The sequence below is a fragment of the Cucurbita maxima genome, unplaced genomic scaffold, assembly GCF_002738345.1.
Source record: "Cucurbita maxima cultivar Rimu unplaced genomic scaffold, Cmax_1.0 Cma_Scf00014, whole genome shotgun sequence".
Taxonomy (NCBI): Eukaryota; Viridiplantae; Streptophyta; class Magnoliopsida; order Cucurbitales; family Cucurbitaceae; genus Cucurbita; species Cucurbita maxima.
Window position 1 is genome coordinate 1711036 of NW_019272030.1, and position 16014 is coordinate 1727049.

The 16014-nt window shown below is 35.7% G+C and overlaps 3 protein-coding genes across 4 annotated transcripts in view; 1 reads left to right on the forward strand and 2 right to left on the reverse strand.

Moving 5' to 3' along the window:
- The window catches only part of LOC111489181, a 17388-nt gene extending 14685 nt beyond the window's left edge, over positions 1–2703 (reverse strand). For both annotated transcript variants that reach the window (XM_023137280.1, XM_023137279.1), the window contains exon 1: positions 1102–2703. In XM_023137280.1, the coding sequence (XP_022993048.1) occupies positions 1102–2323 (1222 nt within the window). In that variant the 5' untranslated portion in view covers positions 2324–2703. The remainder of the gene's footprint in view (positions 1–1101) is intronic.
- A 587-nt stretch (positions 2704–3290) lies between these two features.
- On the forward strand, positions 3291–6987 carry LOC111489187 (transmembrane protein 50A). Its single transcript, XM_023137289.1, has 4 exons — positions 3291–3549; positions 3630–3717; positions 6067–6219; positions 6741–6987. Exons 1-4 carry the CDS (start codon positions 3417–3419, stop codon positions 6772–6774), a joined length of 408 nt encoding a protein of 135 aa, XP_022993057.1. The 5' UTR covers positions 3291–3416; the 3' UTR covers positions 6775–6987.
- Positions 6988–7510: 523 nt separating this feature from the next.
- On the reverse strand, positions 7511–13366 carry LOC111489184 (serine-rich adhesin for platelets-like). Its single transcript, XM_023137283.1, has 5 exons — positions 11832–13366; positions 10947–11692; positions 10773–10862; positions 8342–9100; positions 7511–8230 (listed from the first exon to the last, which is right to left on the reverse strand). The coding sequence occupies exons 1-5, from the start codon at positions 11938–11940 to the stop codon at positions 8099–8101; spliced, it is 1836 nt and encodes a 611-aa protein (XP_022993051.1). The 5' UTR covers positions 11941–13366; the 3' UTR covers positions 7511–8098.
- Between the last annotated feature and the right edge of the window lie 2648 nt (positions 13367–16014).

Consider the following 16014-nt stretch of genomic DNA (forward strand, 5'->3'; position numbering starts at 1 on the left):
AAATTTTTTTTTTTTTTTTTTTTTTTTTGGATAAGAGACAATTTCATTGATGAGTGAAATTTACAAGAGGTATGTATAATCAAAGAAAAAGACAGAAAATCTCGAGTCTATTAATGACTATTTTGTTGGAGATTAGATAAAAAAATCATAGAATTCTTTGACAATGAAAGATTTGGGGTTTAAATTGGTCCAATTTCTCTAATTGAGGAGTTGCGTAAAATCCAATAACCTTGATTCAAGTCCATTGGAGTCTTTTTGATCTATCTCTCTGATTTTTTTGGGAGGATAATTGTTCATCTTGTCTCCTTTATCTGCTGTTTGAGTTAATACAATGTTTTCTATCCATAAAAAAAGTGCATTTACTCGGCACTTTAGAGTTCCAATAAGAGGTTGATAAGTAGGAATGCACGAATTCTAAAATATCTAGAAATTCCTGGAACTCATTTCTGTATGGCAAATCAGGATCCACTAACATCCTATAAGAAAGTTTCCCCTATAACTATCAGTCTATATGACAGACAAAGCATGAAAGAAGAAACTAGTTTTCCCTGTTAACGCCCCCAATCGGCATGTTTTTAAAAGAGACTGTCTAACACGACATAAATACCCGTCATTTATTTGAATTTCATAAACCTAAAACAAAATTAATTAATTGACAACTATGAACAAACGCCACTCTCTTAATACTCCCTATCAATAGGATGGTAGTAGTAAGATAATTCAAGAACTAATCTTCCTAAGAAGTCAGAAAGCATAATTGTGTATGTGTGAGAGAGAAAGATGGAGCGGGGAACGGAGAGAGAGAGCAACCAGGAATATAAAATCAAACCTCGAGAGTAGTAGAAAAAAATTGTTCACTGATTTCAGATTTCGACCAACTTCTAAAATATTCTGTACAAATGACATTAACAGATAAACCATAAACATGCTTTTCTGCTAGAAAGAATAAAAATAATCTACCCATTACAACAGCATATAGAAGTCAATAAGAAAAACATGATCCAAAATCTGACGACCATAGTAGCCACGTAGAATGTGCTTCTGATGCATTATCCAAACAGAAAAGGAGTATGGTAGAAATAATGGGGGCAATAAACATACCATGGCTGCACCGAAGACAGGCTCCATACTTGACTTTGCATATGTTACATACTAACTTTTTCCGGGTTTCTTTAATGCCTCCCAGATTCATAAGAGGCTCCATCTGCGTCAAGTCCTCTATATATACCTCTGGCATCCACTGACTACAAAATAAATGAGAAAATTCAACAGAAACTCCACTGTCAACGTTTTTGTGTACAGGTTTCAGAGCACCACCCTGCCTGGGACAGAGCAAACAAGGTTTCGTGGATTCATTAATTTCATCCCTCTGCTTACACCAAGAACACAACCAGGATCCATTGACTTTCTCTCTAATGCCATAGCACTTCTTGTGAACCACCACATGACAACGACTGCAAGTAACTAACGGGTTTAACCCTTTGTTAGTACCGCCCTTGGAGCAAAAGTGGCATAAAGATGAGTTTCCATCGCAAGAAGAAGCAACCAGAACTTTTTCCAACCCTGCGTCACCACCTAGAAGCTTCCGCTTCTTTGAAGGCCTCTCCGAAGTTAAAGACACCTTATTCCTACAGCCTAAAAGCCATTCTAAGCCGCAAGAAGAATCCAAATTCGAACAACCCTTGTCCTCCAGAAGTGAGCCACTGGCTTCAACCATGCCCACATCCGGACACAAACGATCATCCTCAACCTCGTCTTTAACAATGGCCCCATCCGTATTCTCGTCACTAACATTCTCACTGCCACCCACATTTGCTTCTGGGACATTTCCTGATGAGGGAATTGAAAAACATTTCCTAGACACTAACCCGCTAAAGGAAGACGCTGCACGCAAAGTGTCTACATCAGACAGCGTCAAGTCTCTAAAATATTCCTCTGTCTCAACCCAAATGTTGGAGCCACGCGACCTTTCACCTTGTCTAGAAGACTTCTTGTCTGCCCCGGAATTGGATTTTCTCTGCCGTTTCTTACCACCCGTATGTCTACTCAAGAAGTTACCCAACCTACTGGGCAAAGTAGACACACAAGGAGCTGAAGTTTCTTCCGCTACATCAAATGGCGAACGGTCACATAAAGCCTTTTGAGCCTGCGCGTAATAATCAATGTCCACAGTAGACAACTTCTCCTCGTGTGTTTGAGTTTGGGCCAACGTTATTCTGTTCGGCACTCGTGCCACTGAACAAGGCCTCTCCTCAGTACCACAACCTCCATCCGCACCCCTACCCATCATCTTCTTTCCCAGGTGACATCGGTCTCTAGTCATCACCAACAATAACCAGAACTCAACCCATCCGTGGCGCGTCCCATAGTCAAAGCCCCATATTCCACTCTATCCAAATACCAACACTCCCATACATACGCTTTTCTGATCCAAGCCCTCGCATGCACAAACTACGTAGATTAAACGAAGAAAAAAACAAACCCTAACCCTAACCCTAATCCTGAAATCCTGGTCCAACTCTTCGGTTACAAGGGAGAGATGAGGAAAGGATGAGCTGAAAACCAGAATTGGGGTCTGAAATTAGTATGGTTCTTGTTGTATTCGGATCCCTTTTTCTTGTGAAATGATTTAATTTTGTTCGCAGTTCGATTTCGCTTTCGATTGAGATGAGAGAGAAGAGAGGAGAAGAGAGAGAATCGCGTTATTTGCAGGCAGTGAAGACAGTTGGTTTCTAGAAGATATTTTTATTAGGTTGCCAGTGAGGGTGTATGATTATCCACGTGTCATACACCCATTGGCTTAACTGCGCGTAATTGCTTTATCGGATCTATGCCTTGCCTAATTTTTTTTTTTTTTTTTTTCACAGATTTTCTTTATTTGTAATTTTTCCCAATTTTATGCTTTTTTTTCTTTTTCTTTTTCAAGATGCTCTCTTCTCTTACACATATCAATCATTTTCAAGTTACATTTTCAGAAAAAAAATAATAATAATTAATTTAAAATTAACTAATATATTACATAGATTTTATATTCTATTTCTAATTAAAATTTTAAAAAATATATTGAATAAGCAATAATTTGTTAAATGCAAAATTTAAAATCCAAATATCGATTAACACAAAATTTAAAATTAAAATACAAAATAAGTAATAATTATTAAATATGTGTTTAAAAATTAAATAATTGATTAAACATAGAATTAGACAATTAAATAATTTTAAAAAATATGTAAATTAATGGACGAAATTTTGTAATTTAATTATATATATATATATAGAAAAAGGCGGAGAATAATATCAGAACTTCAACTGAAGATCGATGGGAGCTGTGCTGTCATTCAGTTCATATTTGCTTTTCTAAATCGGCCCGTCTCAAATCTCTAGCGCAAGGAGAACGCAAAAGAAAGAAGCCACAAATGGATTTGGCGGAGCTGTGGTCAATTTTCGGCCCTGGCGTCGCCGGAGCTGTGTTTGGTGCCGGATGGTGGTTCTGGGTTGACGCCGTTGTCTGCAGTTCTGTTGCAGTTTCCTTCGTCCACTACCTCCCAGGTTCTTTATTCTCGCCTCGCGCTTTATTCATTTGTGAGTCCGTTAGGGTTTTTGACGGTGGTTTGGTATTGGGGTAGTAGGTATTTTTGCTTCTTTTGCGGCTTTGATGTTCAATTGCGTTCGCAGAGAAGACATCGATTATTCTCCATATGAGGAGGGCGAATGGAGGTGAGAAGTTTTTTTCTTATCTACTAATCATGTTGTGGCCCTCTTTGTCTGATCATTTGTCTCGATTGAAAGCAATGTCACTGTGTTCTTCTTCGATGAGTTGATGTGGATTGTGATTTAGTACCTTGTTAGGATTATTCTCCCTGGATGTGTTAGGATCTTATGAACTCGTAGCTTACACCTGGGTCTTAATTCGTAATTTGCAATTTAGAATATCGAATGCACTTCGATTCAAACCTTGCGTGTTTGCAATAGAAGTTGGGGTAGGGCTTGGTTGGAGCACTCATCAGGAACTTTGAACCTGTGCAATTGAATATTATAAGCTTGGATAAGATGAAAAATCAAACAGGAAACACAAGTTAAACATTGCGTCAATGGCCGTGTTTTGTAAGAGCAATTTAGGGATGCAATTTCTGCACCGAGACTTCTCTCTTTTTTTTTTCTTGCGAGCAACATTTATACTGTACCGAATATTAATTGGACACCCCATCATTCAATTCTTTTATACCCTTTTTGATCCATCTCTCCAATTTAGTGGGTTGAGTAGAGAATGAACTAAGGGGCAAGAGTGAGATTGTTCAGGAAGTACGTAAATATGTGCCTAGTGATAGGAGAGTTGATGTTGAAGAGCATGCATGTGCATAGCTATCAGGAACGGAAACACAGAACGTAACTTCCTGATAGAATGGTCCAAGTGATAGTAAACATTAGCGAAGAGCCACTGAAAGTGGTGTATTAGAGATTGTGATGCTCAAGAGCTAAGATAGAAGAGTCACTACTCATCTTGATTTTGTACAGAAATAAAAATTTTGTGACGAGAAAATCTCTTTTTAACATTTATCATTCCTCCCAAACATCATATCTTATAGGATTGCTATCTCAGGATTAAGATGCATTTGACGAGATACACGACCTAAAGAGGTTTATAGATCAATCTAGTGGTTGGGGAAGAGGAAGCTTCACTCACTAAACTACAAAAGGTGATCCTTCAATTGGAGAATAATCACGAAAATACTAGATTTATGAAATAATTTTTTGTGGTTTGATCACTGTCTAGAGGTAGTATGCTGTATATGATATTTCAAAGGGTATCCTTCGAAGCAGACGTATCTTAAAAGAAAATTCAATGCTGTATAGGTCCATCTGTCTAGGAAGACAAACTGAATACAAATTCTAGCAAAAGAAAAGACCAGCTGATTATCCATCAAAGCCCGGTTATTCATCAAAATGAAAAAAGAAAAAAAAGAAAAAGAAGAAAACTGACCAACCGACAAGAGAAAAAAAACAATAGAGGAAGATATGAGTTCCTCGTCGACAATGCCCAAAATGGGAACTTCTGTAATGTGTCGGCAGTATATTGAATTGAAACATTTTCATAAAAAAGAAGAAAACAAGTTGAGTTTGGGACTTCTATAAAAGAGAGACCAAAGAAAAATATTAACTTTCATAGGGATCATGAAGTTCTGAATATAATTTGTGAAGGGGGCTTTGAACTTATCAGGTGGTTTGGTATGGTATGATGCATTGAAGACCATCTCTTCACACCTTGAGTAGTTGTGACCCTTGTTTGGGAATAAAACTATTAATGACTTGCAAGCTGAAATCTAGTAGAAACTTCATTAACACCCTCTTAAAAATGAAGTTCTTAAAGTGGTAGTTGTAGAATTCAAATCTATATGGAAGCCTTATGGATCAATGGGTGTAGCTGCCAAACTAGTACGAGAACTAACCAATGAAGGGTGACATTAATTATGCACATACTGACTCTCCAATTGAGTAAATAACAAAATAGTGCACGGTATTGACATTCAAATTGCAACTTGCTCCATATGGTTTAATCACTGTGAAGAATTAGCCGCAATAAAAAGTGCACGGAGTAACAAAAGGATGATGAAACGAGAAAAAGTTGACACAGACCAGAACAGTCCCTTCAATTTTTGCTAGTTTTAGAAGGAATTAGCAGGTGCATGTTTTAGAAACTGTTCTCTTTTTTCCAGGCAGCAGAAGCCAGAGTTTCCTGCTGTGCTTACAGCTCAGTTGCAAACGTTCTGGTTATCTGCTTATTGAAGGTGTAGGATGAGTTAATATTTCTTCAAAAAAAAAATTATATGCCCTCCGCTTTCATGCTAGACTACAATATTGGTTCATGTTAGGACATGTTGAATTAATATGCTAGTTATCTGGTAGTTTTTACTTAGAATATCATGGAAATAAGCCTCACGTTTTAGACCTATAAAGCATACGAAAGTTAGATGAATCCGCTGATAACATTGTGAATTTGATATTTATGTTAATGTGGTGATAGTGTATTTCTGTAATTAACTATACTGACGCTTCCCTCGACAACAGATTGAAGCTTTGGCTCTTCTTCGCTTATGTGGTATCATTCGTTTCATTAGCAGCATCAGTGGGACTCTTGATACAAGATTCAGTAGTAAAAACAGGGCCATCAGTGTGGACAGGAGTCGCAGGAGTACTGCAGTGTGTGTTTGTGTTGGTTAGGTAAATTGGCCTTCCCCGTTTTGATCATCTTAATTCTTATTTCTCCTATCTGTCTTTTATTAGGATTTGTGCCAACAAACATGCTGCCTCTTTTTATTATCCACTTCACCTAGTTTGTCGTGGAATCATTCTGCAAGGCACATTATCAAAGAAAAGCTTATGGGGTTCTTTCATCTTGATGTTTCTCTTGATTTTGAGCATGACCGATATAGTAATATCTATGTTCCACTCTCCCTAAATCTACGTAACATGTTTTAATAATGCCATAAACTAAGTTTTTGCTTGAACGGGGATATTGTCTTCTTAGCCATCTGATGCTGAATCAATTGATGCCCTTAATATTTGGTATTCATTGCATTATTTCTGTAGAAAAACAAAACCATTGGGGGGTTTCTTCACTAGCACAAGTATCACGTATAACTAACCAATACCATCTCTCAGGAACATGATCTGTTTCTTTTTTGGAGGTTCTTATAATGTTATTGTCCATTTATGTTTTTTCCTGAAATACTGTGTTGCAGTGGGTTGATTTACTGGACTTCTCACTCGGAGTAAGACGCGAGAGGCTGAAGAATTACCAACTTCATATAGCTCCAGTGGACTGCAGACTGCAGTGTGAGTCATTTGTGTGTATCATTTGACTTTTCCAACTATGGAACCAAAGGGCTTTTCTACTTCTTGTAAATGTCATCTTAATTTCAAGCTGAAACCATGTCTATATGTCTATGAATTCAATATAAGTGAGTCAGATATTCAATCTTTCAGCCATCTCAGCTTTGTTAGTTTCGTTTTTGTTCCTTTTTTCCTTCAAAACAAACTGTTGTGGATTGATATATATATATATATAACAATAATCGTCAAATACAACCCATTTACAATAAACTTCGACAAAGCCATTAGAATTTGCAAAGAAAAATACCAAGTCCATTTACAGCAAGTGTTACCTTTTCATTTTGTTTTCTAAATAGAAAATCCAGGGCTTTGAACACAAACAGATATTATACATACATTGAACGGTTTCTATTGGATCGACTGTTGTTAATGTGATACATTTATCAAGAACAGCTATAGCCGACGGAGTGGCTGTAAAAGTGACGAATTAATCTCATCAAGCAACTATTTGCTACAAAGTTTAATGACACAAACCATCGGTTTTATAACGACTTCCATTAATTTTAGTATTTACAAGATAACTGCAACCTAATTAAAAGAGGAAAATGGAAAATAAAATAGTTTTCAAACGTACAAAAAGATTAGTCTGAAATAGTTTCTCAAAGTGGAACTGAACCAATAATCTCTAAAATTAAATCGACTTATTTATGTGTAACTAGTGCAATTCAATGTCAAACAAAGCTAACACACTACCCAACATAATAAACCAATATAATGCTGAATGAAGACAGAAACTTTTTTTCATTTTCCTTTGAAGAAGCAGCAGCCCCTTTTTTTCCCTCTCTTTTTCTTTTTCATTTTCCAAGCAATTTCCAGAATAAAAAAACTTCCTCGAAAGTGATAACAAAGAACCAAAACAAAACAAAAAGATGCAATTTGCATACACATCTTTCAGTGCAGACAAAACATTGGCCTGCCAAACCTCAGCAACTGCCCTTTTAAACACCGCAAAAATTCCCGCTGTAGAGGTAGGCAGGATGATGATTTGGGCAACTGTAACTTATTGCACTATTTGCACTGTTCAGTGTTCAATTAACATCCATCTCTTCTTCCAACCCCAACTCCAATCAGCATTTCTTTAAAACCATGAAAACAAAAAGAAGGCAAAAAAAAATTAAAAAGGTGAAGAAAAAAAAAAAAAAGAACTAACCCCACTGCCTTAAAAATTGTGAACAAGAACTTCTCATGGGTGAAAAATAAAAATTATTCAGGCTTCCGAGTCAGATGAGCTCAATTCAGAACCGGCTCCATCCTTGCTGTCCTCATGAGATTCAGACGGCACAGATATCTTTGGCTGAATGCTACGGCCCATTTTTAGAGATGGCTTCAAGCTCATGTACTGCAATCAGAATTAGAGCATGGGTTATAAATTACAACTTCATCAGCTGATAGAGACAAGAATAATATTTAGAAGTGGGGATTATTGAAAGCAATATAAGTATCTGTTCACCTCCCGATAGAAAGAATTGATCTCTTCTTCAGTAAGGCCTTCGTCCTCACCACAGTTCTCATCCCATCCAAGAGAACGAAGAAACGCAGCCTCCTCTTCATCTAGAGATTCAGCAGCAACGTGGGTCTCAGTTTTTTCACCACTGTCACAAGATGATCTAACCTCTTCAGAACTATCTCCATTTGTATTCTCCACAGCACCATTTTCAAGAACATGAGGACTTGCAGGAATGTCAATTTCTTCCCTTGTTAGTTCATTAGATTGGCCAATTGAAGGAGATTTCACAGAAGAGCGTGAATCTGAAAGAACAGCAGAAGAACTCATTGAAGTTTTTTTCTTAATGAGGTTAAAGAAATCATTCCGGCTCTGGACTTGAGATAAGGACGGTCTTTTTTCCAAAGTTGTTCCAGATTTGAGATCTAAGCCAGCCATCTTGCGCTCCACAGAAGCAACATTTGAATTATTCGGGCTTCTCAAAGGAGCATGTGGAACTGAAGGTGCAAGAGCGAACTGGCTGTTTGCATTACTAGTTGGACTTGAGACATCCTTTGCTGTAGGGGAGACACCATTTTCTCGTGCAGGTTTTAAAACAAGAAACTTCCCATGAGAACTCTTCTGAGCATCGGACCTGACATGTCCTCCACGAGATTGGTTGGCATGGACTGACGAGGGCAGGGGCTGTCCACCCTTGACAGTAACATTAAGTTCTCCAGTTCTTGATGCTAATTTGGGCTTTGATTTATCAGACGAATTAAGCGCCTGTCGAAATACAAACAGAAAAACAAAAAACGTTAGTGATTATCTAAAGGGAAGAAACAGGAGATTTGCAGTCAAATATAATAATCAGAGATGCATAACCATATTCATATTACAAGGGTGGAGAACTTTTTGGATTCATTTTATCAGAATTGCTTCTAAAGACAAATCTTCTAAAAGTATATCGAAAGATATGGTCTGTGTTTAAATTCCCATTTATTTCTTCAAGTATGAATTTAAAAATAACATATTTAAATCCATTTCTACTTTTCAAAGATTAAACGATTATTGATCAGGTGTGAATAAATTAATTTAGAACATTAAATAAAACACTACAAAAATTTACATCAGGTTTGAATTCCCCTTTTTTTTCTTTTTTTTTCTTTTTTTTTTTTTTTTTTTTTGTTCCAAGTCTGTATTAAGAATTATACTTCTAAGCAAGTTTTACATCACCATACTGAAACTCAACCATAATTTACATCAGCTTCAAAAAAAAACAATATAGAAGAACAAATTGGAACCTTTCAGAAGAGGAACCCTCAGTTAAGTTATAACTATTGATACTAGAAAAGGGTTTGGCAATCAGTTAACAGCTTAACAATCTTTCAGGTAAAATTTTAACAAAATGATAAATAATAAAACTTGCCTACCAAATATAACAGCACGTTAACAAACAAAATACCAGACACCAGTAACAAATTGGCTACAGCACAATAATCAAATGAAGAGAGTTAATATGGAAGTTCACACTTCCCTTATAGCCTATTTAATCTACCACCGGCCTTTTCTACCCTTGAGAGAGAATAAAAAGTGGTAAACCAAAGATAACCCAGTCTGCAAAATGTCAAAGAGGCAAAGCACATGTGCGCATGCAATGAAATTGGATCCAAAAACAATTCTTATCATCTCTTTCCTATCATCTAGTTTCTACAAATTTCCAAAAAGGTGGTCAGGCAAGAAAATAAGGACAAACCCCTTGAAGAATTTAAAATAACCCTTTCTTAAATCAAAGAATGCATTAGATGATGATAAAGCCCTCTGGCACCCCTTTTCTGGGAAAAACTAGTATTTATCCTTTTAATCATCCTTAAATTGAGTTTCAGATCAAATAAAAGGGGGAAATGTGGCTCATAATCTAACACATCATAAATGACTTCGAACCAGAAACTTCTAGCAAATGCTTTGAGTTCCACTATCTAACACATACACAATGTTCTTAAGTCCATGTGTGAAGAGATAGAATACTTGAGTAATAAACTTCCACGAAAAATTCTACAGTTTCTAAAATGTTGAAACAGAGTTTATTTAACAAGCTAAATTGAAAATTTTAATTCAGCATTCGCCAGCATCAGGTGCAGAAAAATATCAGAACAAATAACTAGTATCCTTCTCGCATAGTTTTCAGTATATTCTACCAAAAAATGACTATTATCATATGTACTTCCTAAGTGCCTGATACTAAGACACAAAAGCAGCTGCGAAGAGAGTATTATTAGTCTTATACATGAAATCAGTGATCAACACAAGTTGTGTGAAGATACCACATAGATGGTTCTCAGTTCTCTTAATATTTTTAGTACCAACCTTTTCATTTTTGAATCAACAATCACAAAAAAAATATATATATAAAGAGGCAGGAACAAATCTATTCAACAATTGCATTAGCACCAATTACCGAAGCTTTTGGCATAGAAGGTGTCACCGGTATTAATTGCCTGGACTGTTTAATAGCCAATTCCTCAAGCCTCTGGGTCTTGACAGATAACTACCAAAGTGAGGGGTAAAACGATGAGACTGTTAGATAAAAAATGCACATAATATACAGCAGAAGAAGGTTATAGTAGGGTACCTCAGATGCCTGGGGAGCAGCACGAGCTCGAGATGGAGCCTGCACCAGCGCTTCAGCCATATTTAGTCCAGCTGTCACACTCAGAGACCCTGCCCCTGGTGTAGCAGGAACAGTTTGTTGAAATGACGATGACCCTGTGGTACTTCCAATCATACTGGGCACCTCAGCAAGGGCAGACGTCCATCCCTCTCCACCAACAATTAAGGCCGAATTCCCAATTGGTAAGCTTTGAACTGATGAGCTCAAACCAGGAGATGAAACTCTTCCAATTTCTGATGCTCCTTGCTTTTCTTCAGATCCCAGTGACGGAAAATCCTTTTCAAATACAGCTTTCTGAATGCTACTACCAACACTAATTCCAGGAGGCATTCCATTGCTGCTGTTGACACCAGCTTTCGAATCTGTTGCAACTCTTCGGTGAAACAACTCATCTTGCTTCCTGGATACCATAGAATGGGAGCGCCGCAAAGCATCTTTATCAACCCTGTTGGGAAGTATCTTTCCCAGAGGGTCATGAGAGTCCCGGTCCCAATTATCCCCAAAGTTAAACCTATCCTTTTCTTTCTCACGATCCTTATCACGATGACCCCTGTTAAAGCTACTGTATGCATGTTTGGCAGAGCCATTGCTTGAACTTCTCCTTGAATTTGATGAAGCTGTCCGATCCAGAAAAGCAGGACGTGAAGTGTCAAAATCACCAGTGGTCTTTGAAGTTCTATTTCTCGGTTGAGATTGAGAGGGCACATCTAAACAACACAGGATATACATTAACGGTGTTCACAACATCAAAACAAAAGCAAGTCAGCAGTACGTGAAAGCATCTTTATTGAAAGCATGTAACAATAAACATATAGAGAAAAAAGGAAAGAAAGAAAGAGTCAGTACCTGAGTGGGGCGAAGGCGACTGAAAATGGTGGTTCGAATTGCCGCCACCTGTAACGCTTCCAGTATTTCTCAACCATTCTGGAACTAAAGTGGGTTCACTTCTTTCCATAAGGAATACTGAACATGATCAAAATATCAGAAGAAAAAACACTTCTTGCCTTCTTTACCACCTCAAATTTCCAGAAACCTTACTCCTTATGCAGAGGAATTTATAAAACCCTAGCCTGTATTTTATTATTTCGAATGCCTAACCTCTATTTTGCGCTGAATGAACTTTCACGGGCATCCGTGAATATGCAAGTCACGACTACAACCCACATGTGTCATCAACTTCGTGGCATAACCAAGGTTCCAGCAAAGATTGACCATGCGCAGTGAATTGCTTCAGATTTGCAAACACGCGCACGGGAGTGAACGCAGAAGATGGTTCTCAAAATTTATGTCCTAAATGCCACAAAAGAAGTCAATCTTCTATAATTATCCCACTTCACGGCCACCACTATTCAAGCAAGTAACTACCAATTTGGCTACAAGCTGAACGCATTCTGAACGGGTTTTATCTTATCGTATGTGCAAAATCAACATAACCTAATTCTCATACGGGAGTGGAATATCAGAGGATGAAAACAGAGGAAATAGCAAGGATGTGATGAAGCGGTTCAATTAAAAAGAATGGTAAGAGGAAAGGCCTCACTATCGCTCCCGGCCTCGGTGTAGATTCGGTCAGCAAAACACCTCGAAACCCCTCGTCTTTGAGGGAATCGGTTAGAGATGCAGAGATATAAAGAAGGTATACCTGACGAATAAAGCAGTAGAGCAATTCCAAACCAGAAGATTGTCCCCGTCAAAACAGTTCGATCGGAAAAGGGAAAAACAAAATCAAAACCTAACGAAATAAGAAATTGGGACAACCAGAATCCGAACTCCGATTGAATGTGCCAAAAAAAATTTCAGAAACCCTAAACCAAATATGCACCCTCCGAAAATTTTCCGCCGAGGTCCAACCCGCGAGAGTAATAATAACAGACGAGATAAATAATATAACCTGTGAGATATCCGATGAAGACGAAGAACTAACCCTACCCTCAAACTGATTGACGAACCCCAGAAGTCGCAACTGTTTTAATAACTGCCCCCACTGGTTGCTGTATATTCCCAAAACAAAAAGAAATGCGTCTGAAGAGGGCAACAACAAAATCTATATATATAGAAAGAGACTGTGAAGAAAGAAGCGGCGGCGGAGAGAGAGAGAGATAGATAGAGAGAGAGAGAGAGAGAGAGAGAGGGGAAGGGATTGGAAATGAGAGAGAGAGAGAGAGGCTTGGGTGTTCAGAGCAGCGAATAGGGTTTTTGTCTGTTTGTTCGGTTCGGCTCGGTCAGCTTCAGCCCCCGTGTGGTGGCGGAGAGAACGGAAACCGGCAGAGAGAAACGCAACGGCGGAGAGAGAAGATGAAGCGAGCGTATAGGAAGTCCGGAGAGGGAGAGGGAGAGGGGAGACGGCGAATGTGATAAAAAAAAAAACTCGTCTTTGGTTTTCTTTGACGCTTTGAAAATCAAACAAACGTCTCTACAGTTCAATTCCCCTATTCTTCTCTTCTCTCGGGGCTCTTGCCAAATCGAAATCTTTTTCCTTTTTTTTTTTTTTTTTTAATTATTATTATTATTATTAGTATTATTATTATAAATATATTTTGATATCTTTGGGCTCTCAGAAAAAATTCAATAAAAAATTCCCCCAATTTTGTTGGTGCTGGGGGCGATTTGCTGTGACTCGGTGTATGGTACCGTGTAGGTAGCCCACATATTTCATAAATGCCTTTTTTTATTGTTTTTTTAAATCAATTTTAATTTATAAATAATTGAAATATAATTACATTTTTTTCTCAGAAGAAATAAAAATTAATAAAATAGTAATCACATTAAACGTCGGTTTGATTATATTTTATTTCTTCAAAAACACATGATTTGCATTTATCTTTTTTTAACCAAATATTTCAAAGACTAAATAATTAAATATTTGAATTATGAGCGAATTTAAAAGATAAAAACTTAATTTTTTTAGTATTTATATTATATCCTTCCTTTAAATTTTTTACCTACCATCTCTCGTTACCCATCTCAATATGTCCTTTACATTTATTTTGAAGGTAAGAAGTTTATTTATGAATGGGTTTGACTATGCATTATTCGTAAACTTACCTTCTACCCAAACAATATATATATTTAATACACGTCATCAATTAATTGGATAAAAATATTACACCATTTTAACGTTATTTTTTACTAAACTAGTCTCTAAGTTTAAAGTTAAACCAAGGAATTTTAATATTTCATAAATTCCCGATTTTTTACATCACATTTTTAAATATAAAAAAAATTACAAATTCTCAAATAATTTATTTTTAGATTATTCAAAATGGTTTCTGTGGTAGTGTCTCTCACTTATATACCAATTATCTTCTCCCTGATTAACCAATACTCCAACATATTTTTGTCCTATGGTAGCTGCCTCATGTTCCTCCTTAACACTCCTAAAATACATCTACGAATGTTTTGCTAACACAAGATAAAATCATCGGCAGAAATGTTGTTCATGCTTCGCATCAATAGCACTAGAAGTGTATTTTTTTTCGAGTCAACATGCATAACTTCTTATATCATTTTTTGGAAAGCATGTTTTTTTTAATTAATTCAAACCTCAGGGTTAAAATAGTAATTGAAGCAATTAAAATTTTTTATTTGAGATTTATTCAAATTTAATAGATTATATTTAGAAACAAAAAAGATATAAACTAAAATGAAATTAAACTCAAACTTAACAAAAAAAAATAATAATAATAATAATGGAGATTTAATTTAATTTTAAAAGAGAATAAATAAATATATATTTGATGTGCATGCATGGATAAAAGGAGGAATGGGCATTATGAAGATGCATGCATGTACGGAAAGGCGTTTGGATCATGTGGTTCTCTCTCATTTGGGAACGCGTTACGCGTGGAAGGAACCGTTTGATATTTTCTCGTACGCCCAGGACGAGGAGTGCCTCTAAAATATTTATTTATAAAGTTATATATATATTGCCGTCCCTCTGCCACTCACGTGACGTGTAGTCACCCACTATTCTCAACTTTCCCTCTCGGAAATTCCTTAAAAAGGAGAAACAAGAATCTAATATTATTAATTATTATTATTATTATTATTATTATACTTCTTAATTATCATAATTTAAATTAATAAAAATACATTTTAACTTCATATTTTTTATATTTCTTTAATAATAATAATTAGTGCAAAAAAGACTTGATTACAAAGACCGCGTCTCCTTCTAAAAGGGCCTCCTCTCCTCTGCTCCGAGTCAACACTTGTCTATTTATAAGGTTTATTTCATCAATAAATGCTAAATATCAAGACCAAATTTAATAAATATTTTCTTTTATATAATTCTTCTAAAATAAAAAAACCACATTTTCTCAACTTAGTTTCAAAGAAATTTCAGGAAACTTGTTTTTTAGATACCCAATTTATAATTTATGACGCATTACATTTTTCAACCTATATTTTCCATTTTTTATTACTAAAAATTTAATAAATAAGAAGATTTATATAATTTTTAATTTTTGAATTTCTCGTATCTAAATTGAATATCGAGTTTATTAATGGGTCGTTTCCTCAATTTTCATTTTTTATATTTATGAAATTGCCAACAAAATCTTGGCAGTAAATGATTTTATAATGTTTTGATAAAGAAATTATTTATTGGCCACATGACATCTTTCAACAATTCCTCTTTGCCATTTTTGCCATTCTGAAATTTGAGCATATTAATTAAATAAATTATTGCCATTTTTTTTTTGTGAGATAATTATAATTGTTATTATATAAAGTATATTATAATATAATTACAATCTCTAAATTTATGGCTGTACTATTTAATTTTAGTATTTTATTTTACTTTTAATAAATCTACTACTTTTTAATTGTGTCCATAATGTGTCTATATCATTAAAAAAAAAGTCATTAATTTTAAATTTATTACACATAGTAAAACTTTTAAATCTGTTAATATATTTTATAATATAAAACATAGAACTTAAAATTAAAAAATAAATGTATTTCCAAAATATTTATTAATTTTAAATAAAGAACACTAAATATTTTTAGTAATAAATATATTTTAAAA